Consider the following 9,382-nt stretch of genomic DNA (forward strand, 5'->3'; position numbering starts at 1 on the left):
TTATTTCCGACTTCCTGTTACTAAACCCGAATACTTAGGATTTGGAATCTTGAACCCCATGCGAATTGGCGTAGTTGTTGTTATTTATTTCACAGCATATTTTCTTTGATTTACTATTATCACACGGTAAAAAATACAATAATAGGTGACAATAACCTTGCTTTCACCGTTACTCGGTGATATTACTCCATTTTATTAATAATAGAATTGCAGCTATTCCACAATTAATATTTATTGACAGCCAGGTGTCTCTGATGATGCTACATAGTGGCAAAACCATGGTCGTTAATAAATATTAAGAGTGGAATTGCTGTGTTACTATTATCTATGCATTATAATAGACAATAAACAATCTAATACGTGGACATCTATATTCGGCGTCGATGATCATTTTCACATATTCTATTATACACACACGCACACACACACATATATATATATTTATAGATATATACATATATATATATATATATATATATATATATATATATATATATATATATATACCATAAACACAGTAATCAACCTGAAGGTCGGTTTGGTAGGTGATGGTAGAGTTTACCCAGTATTAAGCCCGACGGCGTGTGAAATTCACACATCAGGGTAGGGGGGGTCACTTCCTTTCCCTGTACCAGTTATGGTTTCCCAGGAAGACCTGGTACCCGAAAAATCACATAGCTTGGGTGGAGCTGCAAGTGCCCAGAGTGCCTTGCCCGGGACTCAAACCCGGGACCCTCCGGTCAGTAGTCTAACGCTCTACCCCCTGGACTACCGCGACCCACATATATATATACAGGTATATATATATATATATATATATATATACACAGGTATATATATATATATTTATATATATATATATATATATATATATATATATATATATATATATATGCGATAGAAACACTCACACGAGCAGTATTATATTTGGACGGCACAATAGAACACAAATATAGTAGTAGCACTTATAAGGACACCCACATTGTAGATTGTTTAAGCTTTTGGTCTTCTTCATGTAAGACTGAAAATTTTCCGAAGAGCAAGAGATTTTATGTATATATGTATATATGTATATATATAAATATATATATATATAAATATATAAATATATATATATATATATATATATATATATATATATATATATATATATATATATATATATATATGCGATAGAAACACTCACACGAGCAGTATTATATTTGGACGGCACAATAGAACACAAATATAGTAGTAGCACTTATAAGGACACCCACATTGTAGATTGTTTAAGCTTTTGGTCTTCTTCATGTAAGACTGAAAATTTTCCGAAGAGCAAGAGATTTTATGTATATATGTATATATATATAGAAATATATATATATGTATATATATATATATATATGTATATATATATATATATATATATATATATATATATATATATATATATATGTAGAAAGACATTGACTTGCTTTTTATAACTTATTTAATGTAAATGTTTACACCTATATCCAAAATGTGTCATTTTTTTCCTCAGTAAGCTTTAAAACGGAATGTCATTTTATAAAAAATGACAACTCATTCTACCATATTTCAAGTGAATGCAATTATGAACATTTAAGTTGGTCATTCAAAGTCCAATTTCATAAAAAGGCACAAGGCAGTCTACAATACTGTTTAGCTGAATATGTTCCAAATATAGTGTTTAACACAGGAATTCAAAATTACTTAGTATCAAAAAAGATTTTCCGTCGCGTCACCATTCATTGTTGTACTCGTATGTGAACAAGCTAAATGCTTAACCCAATAAAATTTGAAAGCATGCATTGTGATATTGATTTGATCGCCCAAATTTTAAAAATCTCCCCATTATTTTAAGTTTGATTCACACGTTAACTTAAAAAATTCAAAATCTTATTTGCGTGTATCATACTCCCTAGAGTGACGCTCGAAGTTCAGGGCCTCCGCGCCCTTCAGACTGTTGCGAGCCTATTGTAATAGTCGCAGTTGAATTAGCCTTACTTCTCATTGCATAAGTACAGATTTTCAACAGACAAGGCATAATGCAGGAGAATTGGTCTTTTCGGTGACCGCTGTAATAACTGCAATGCCAATGATTGGAAAAAAGGCAAAAAGGATCGAATGAAACGACAATTTTTTTTGGATGCTATAAATTTGTGGCTCTTGTATGCGGCTTTATTTCCTTGATTACGGGTGGTGTCCTAACACCCCCGCCACACGCCCTTGCGGCGGCCTGCGGGGCATTAAGCAGATGTAGATGTAGCAAAATATTACCATAATGTAACAGATGCTGGTGCATTAGAAGTTTATGAGCATATAAACCACTCTATTTTTATTGCATACGACGTAGTTGTATACTATTTACATTTATGGCATAAAATAATTTTAGCATTACAGTTTATACTAGCGACTTACCAGCTAAACTATAAAAAACTTATGCTGGGAAGAAGGAAATGTGGTAGTAAAAGGCGGCGAATTAATGAGAAAACCAGGAAACGCGGGACCTATCTTGTACCCGTTTACAATATAATATCTTACAGAACCAACCAGAATGGTGGTTGGATGTGTGAAATCAGAGTTAACCTCTCACTGAGCAAGCACAACAGCGTGTGAAAATCGGGCATCAGGCTAAAGAGAGTAGTTCCTTTCCCTTCACCGGCTGCGGTTTCCATAGAAGCTGTGACGTTCGGAAAATCACTCGGCCAATATTTGGCTGGAAGTATCAAGTAGCATCAACCTGATTGCACTTGGCCACCCATCTACCACTCTCCTAAGGCTCTATTCATTTCGTGACCACAAATCTACGCATTAAAATATATCCTGAAGAATATAGGGACACCTTGAAATTAATCACTAGAGGACTAAAATTTCTTCACATTTTTATCCGTAACTCCATATAATTTACGTTGTCTCATTTTCTTACAAGATGTTGTTACGGTAGAGAATTGATAAAATATGATTACACATTTGCTTCGAACTTTCGAAACATTTCCATTTCCAAGCAGGATCTTAAAATTAAAAAAAAGACCTTTGCTTTATTCTATTAGGTTAGTCGCGGCAAAACCCATTGAGTTAAGAACCAGGAATTAGCAATTCGATTTTTCTCATTAGTCGATTAGACAACTTTTATGCAATATATACATTTCCCCACTCGTTGTGAAGGCATTTATTAAATAGGAAATTAACTAAAGAGAATGACTACTATTATTCATAAAAAAAATTTCAGAACTAATTAATTTAAATTGATCGGATTAATTTATAGCTTTGTAAGAGCAAATTTTTCGTCACCCCTTCTCCAAATATTTCACCTGCGAGCCCGACGAGAATTCGATATTAACGGCTTGTCTTTTCATTTGTTATTATTCGGGTGAAACGTCATGGTTTACATAACGCACTCCAAACGGGATTCAACCCGCCAATATAAGGATTGCCTGCCAAACACGTCACTTATCCAACTAATCCGGAAGGCCAAAATATATTAATTAAAAGGTCCAATTTATGTTCTCTTGGAAATCTTAATTATTGGATAGGTTCATATTTAAATTGATCAGGTAAACGCGAATAATTCCAATCGTCGGTTGTGGTAAGTGTGCGTGAAAATAATAATTAGGACGCACAATGGAAGCATTGGAAATCATCGTATCATGATTATTGGTTTTGGAATAAATGAAAACGGGACCAGTGTTGTGAGAGACTCGTGAAATGTGACGGATGCCCGCTGCGAAGGCATTTATTATACAGGTAATCAAATGAAGGGAATGGATACTATTAAGTTGGTGTTTAATTATATAATTAAAATATTTCTCATATTACTTGATAACTGTACTTTCATTTATTCTTCACGGACCAAAAAGCTAACATCGCTTAAATAATTAACTGAATGAAATATATAATCATGCATAATAATGGAATCTAGAAATAATAAACTGAGCGGATTTAGGCATTAATATAATTACTATTTGAAGAGGAGTTCAGGGATTAGTACACATTATTATGTGTTCATTATAGTATGCCCAATTTAACTGTTGCTGATAACTGTTTTCCTAAATAATGACCTTTTAATTACAATACGGTGCATTGAGCTAAGAGCCAATATTTATTTAGAGAAAGGAAAAACTCTAAGTGTCTGGGGTATTATACAAATATTTTATCGCATGAATCTGCTTGCTCAAATGGAAAAATATTTTTAGGAACGCATGATGAAAATTAGCTGTGTCTCAGCTTTGATATTTTACCTTAAATTTACTCTACGGAATAGCAGGGGAGATTGTCTAATATTTTTATAGTTTTCCATTAAGTTTTTTTAAACTCTCAAGTGATAATGAGTGGATTTTTAAGAGTTTACTGAAGGAATCATCAGTGAGATAGATGCTTGATCTATTTTTAAGAACCTCAGTGATACCTACTACTAAATATTGGCAAATATTTAAAAACATTTACTGAAGTAATCGGGAAGAGTTCCGTCAATGTTTCTCAGTTGAACCTAACCTATGCAAGTGGTGAACCTAATGGATGTCGAGTTAGGAGTAATGAGTTTCATGCAAATCATTCAATAACTTTTTGCTCAAACATTTAAGACGATAGTTATCGTGCATAAGACTATAATGTTGGTAAGGATCGAATTACGGAAGTGCTTTAAATCATGCGTCAAACATCCGGTTATACCTGTACGTAATATCTCAATGCAAGGAAAATATTTTACGCATTGAAAACATCACAATTAGCAATATTTACCTGGCGTGAAATAAAAACTGCACGGAAATTAAGAAAAAAACTGCCAATTTTCTGAATATATTCCTCCTCGGATCCAAAATCTTTCCCCCAACTAGACATTTAACCTGTGGTTAAGCGCATAAAACACTCGGAGAGAATGAGGATGTATATTTAGGGGTAGTTTGAAGTCTATTGATGGACCAATTGGACCAATGTACATGTTATGAACATCATAAGTCGGAACGTTCAAGTTATGGAAGATGTGAGAGCCCACCCCAAAATAAGGTCTACGACCTGCGTCAAATTCACGCATCCACACTCATTGAGAGTTCCCATTCGTGACTACTTGTCCAAGAAGTCTTTTAAACAGATAATCGATCCAAATGGATTTAAGATGAGTCTATACTAAAGTGTCAACTGTGATATGAATCTTCGGATATTCAATCATTCTAGTTTGCCCCTTGTTTACATGGATGGGCAAATTAGATCCTTTTATTTACATAGGCATAAGGAAATCAAGATTGCAACATGCTCAAAAGGCTAATGGTGAACAATTATATTTTTGATATTACTCGTTAATTTAGATTCAAGTATCGATATTAGTTCGAATGGCTGTAGAATAAAACATTATTTATCTTTGATAGCGGAATTGTGAGGAGAGATTCGGGATAAAATTGAATTCGCTTGGAAGATACGCATATCTCGTGGGTTATGAAATTACTGATTCCTTAATTTTCCTCCTTAGTAATGCTGACATTGCTACGCATTCAAAATATGACTAACCCTTAAACTTTATAATCAAATTTTTAATCGCGCATTTAATGTGTATATATCACGTATTTTACTGTTGAACGATAAACGAGGCGTTCAATTTAAAAATAAAAGGTTATTCGTGCATAAGGTTCAAGTCAAGCTCAGCTAATGTCCTTACCAAAATAATATTTTGTTAAGTAACCCTTTAAAAGAATTTACTATACACGTCACTGTTGTTATAATGGCAGGTAATCATAATAAAGCTCAATGATGCAAATAAAAATTTCTCCACATAAGTACTGGTCGACTATTGTTCGATTCATAGAAATGACTTCAGAGTTAATTTACATATTAACTCAAAATAAGAGAAGGTGAAGATTTGAATGCGCTAATTGTAATGTATGCAATAATTTAAGTGGGTTAAATTGAATTCAACAGCTTTCCATTTGCATTAGAATTTATACGAACTGGGAAATATTTCTTCTTGGGTTTTAACGAGACTCTGTAACTACTCTTAAATATTTATTAGCATTTAGAAGCATGATTTCTCTCTTTAATTTACATTCATGTGCAATATTTACCACAAAATAATTGACCAATGCTAACTAATAAACAAAAACTGTACTCAAAATCTTAAAACAGAACTGTTAAAGACTGAAAACTGAAATACTTAAAAGGACAAATTTAATTGAAAAATAAAAGCAAAATCTGGGTTAATATCCGCAAATAAAACATTGTCACACCTCTTTTGCATCTTTATTATTCAATATTTACGATAGCCAAAAAATTTCAACTATTCAATATTTACGAAGTTCAGCCAAAAAATGAAGAAACACAGAATCCTAAAATATCATTTGTAAGAATCGATTGTTTCCTACAGTCACCAATTAAAACAAAGTGGATCTACAAATACACTGTGATGTCCCTACCCATTGTAAGGATAGATATTTACAAAAGTCAAATCAGTGTTAGCATCTTTTTGCTATTCAAAATATAATCTAACTGACATCACCAGGCATTTTCCCTGTGTAATTATAATTTGGTTGAATTCAAAGTAGGGGTTAATAATAAATATTTTCTTCCTCCCCTAAAAGGTTATTCCCATTTCTCTTTCCTCAAAAGTACTCCTAGCTTATTTCATTCTCTTCATCTGCTCAAAATAAAATATCAATATCTTGTCGCTTAAGTCTCGTTTTGTTCATGACCTATCACAATAATTTTGTCTAATTAATCGTATCCAGTTTCCATTTTAGTCTTTTCATGACTATTTGGTGGAATTTGCACCTGAATAAGAGTAGAAATCATAGGATTTGATTTTATCTCTATTTACATGTCACAGTACACCTTTGCGTTTTTTATTTTTTGCATGTATTTTAATTGCGTTTTAATTATCAATACTGCCTCCTGCCTTTCTGTTACATATTTCTGCTAGCCCTAACTGAATATTTTCCCCATCACTACTTATTACACCGTAGCTTGTTCTTTCATAATATCCACTATCTTCCAATCATTTCTCACACAGCCACAGTATCTCTCCATTTAGTCTCCAAATCTCCTGTTTGATATTTTCTAACTTATCTCTCCTCAAAAATACACTAAGATCCATAGTCCCTGTTCCAAAAATATTGCCTCTATTCCACGTCTTCTTTTCTGTTTGTACTGGCATGCCCATGCATGGATCATACAGGTATGATGTGAACTCGAGAGACCATCCCCACCGCAGGCTACTATCCCTCGCGGCGGTGGACTAAGACCTCTCACTACTAGGATTTTTTATTCTTCGCAAGTTCTTCCAGCATGGTTTCGCAGGATAAACAAGCTCATATTTTCCAGTCAGCCATAATTATGAAAAATTCACGCGAATAAGTTTACTTAACGTAACACCATGCGTATAAGGCCCGTCACGTGAGCCAGACGCATCTGCCTGAGTAAAATACAGGGTCGCACCCCAAAGTGGTCCAAGGCACCAAATCCTCTTGTAAAAATATCAGTCCTGCCACTTTTGGGTGCGACCCTGTACAGAGTTCGTGGACAATTTGTCTTCGAGTAAATACTGCTCGACTTACTGGAAATGATAAATCATTTGGAAAACATCATTGGAATCGCCAGACAAGCTCTGGAAAGCATTGGAACGGGTAAGCCCTTCCACGATGGCAGGGGTGTAGTTGCAAGGGATGGTAAGAAACCTAACAATCAAACTTCAATACTGTGGTTACCTAATAACTTCATTTCTCAAACGAACTGTTCTTGTAAAAAGCACCATCATTCCAAAGGTGCAAGTGAATTAATCTTATTCAGAATTAATTTGAAGTCGATGATGGCTTTCACACCTTCTACGTGAGAAGAACGCTTTAAATCGACTCTCCGTAGAACATAATTGAGAGGAAGGCGTCCACAAACGATACCCGAATGATGTCCACTGAAACGAACACTATCCTTTCAGTGACCGAGCAAGGGAGGTCATCGCAGGACCAGTGCCTGCCCGCGGGGACCGGAGGCCCGCCGCTCGCCTCCCCCTCCGCGGCTGCCGCCTCTCCTGACCCGGAGCTGCCCTCGGGCCCCCGGCCGCCCTCCTCCACGCCCTCCTCCTCGCCCACCGCGCACCGGCTCAACGGGGCGGCTGAGAGCGTCCGACCCCTGCAGCCCCTGCCCCTCGCCACGCTCATCGGATCCTCAGGCCACCCCCTTGGTAGCCTGCACAGCGGCCTACCCTCGCTGCTCGCCCCTCACGGCCACACATACTATGGGGCGCCGTCGGCCGCTGCCGCTGCCGCCGCCAGCCTCTTCCTCAACGCGCCCCTCTTGCCGCCCTCGCTCCTCTACTCGCAACTGTACGGCGGGCCCCAGAACCACCACCACTTCGGGGGCGGGGGACCAGTGGAGTCGCCGGTGGCGGCGGCGGAGTGCGGCAGCACGGACGAGGGCCGCAGCGGGAGCCCCAGGGAGGAGGAGGCGGCGGCGGATAAAGTGTCGTCGACGCCGTCGGCTGGGAGACAGGGCCACGGGTCTCGATCCGCGTCCGGAGGAGGTGGCGGCGGCGGAGACCCCTCGCCCACACCGGCGCTCCTCAACGGCTTGGCAGCGTCCAAGACGGTGGCGAAGACCCCCACGACCAGGCATTCGGACGTGTGGAGACCCTACTGAGCTGTGGGGGCCCTGATGAACGGAGGTCTCGCCATTCTGAGTGTTCCCTCGCCCCTTGAGTGGTCTGCCGTAGGGCGAATCGTGCCGCAAGCCCTCGTAACACAGACACAAATCTCAAGTGGACGGCCGACGGGTCGTGAGGCCCAGCCGCCTTCCACAATGGACCCGAACATTATACAGACACATTAAAAAATAATGCAAAAGTATTTATGTTTATCGTTCGATGGAATCTTATGCCTACAACTGCAAAAAATAAATTATGTTCGTCTATGCACAGTGTTTCCTAAATGCTTGTACGTCATTTTGTGCCATCCATTTTCACCTCTCTCAAGACGATGCTGACTACGAAAGGTTTTTGTACCTCAGGCCTGAATTTCGAGATGCCATAAGTATGCAAGGGTAAGTGTGTTGAGCCTCTTAATTAGATGTAATCTTACAAAGTTAACGGAATATTGATGTTTATTTTATTTATTGACATGAGAATTCTTCAAATTCTTAGGAGTACCAAAACCAACACTCCCTTTGATAAATGCTATTGTGTTTCCATCTTAGCATCCCTCCCACCCTCTGATCCTCCACTGAAACTCAAGACATTGGAGTAATCCTTCATCTGGCTCTTGGAGTCCTGGAATTGGCCAGGAATAAATATTAGGATTTAATTACCCTGCTCTAAACATTTTCATCCCCCATCCACCCCATCACCTTCTACATTTTCTCCACCCTTCTAACGCTGCCCCTCCAAACCCTTCCCTTCCGAATTCTCTCCCCA

The 9,382-nt window shown here is 37.8% G+C and overlaps 1 protein-coding gene across 1 annotated transcript in view; it reads left to right on the forward strand.

Moving 5' to 3' along the window:
• Positions 1-8,613, forward strand: part of LOC139685788 (runt-related transcription factor 3-like) — a 134,343-nt gene extending 125,730 nt beyond the window's left edge. The window contains exon 5 of the mRNA XM_071582906.1: positions 7,913-8,613. Coding sequence (XP_071439007.1) covers positions 7,913-8,613 — 701 coding nt within the window. The remainder of the gene's footprint in view (positions 1-7,912) is intronic.
• Positions 8,614-9,382: the final 769 nt, after the last annotated feature.

Source organism: Hetaerina americana, unplaced genomic scaffold, assembly GCF_022747635.1.
Source record: "Hetaerina americana unplaced genomic scaffold, ioHetAmer1.1.p SCAF_12, whole genome shotgun sequence".
NCBI lineage: Eukaryota > Metazoa > Arthropoda > Insecta > Odonata > Calopterygidae > Hetaerina > Hetaerina americana.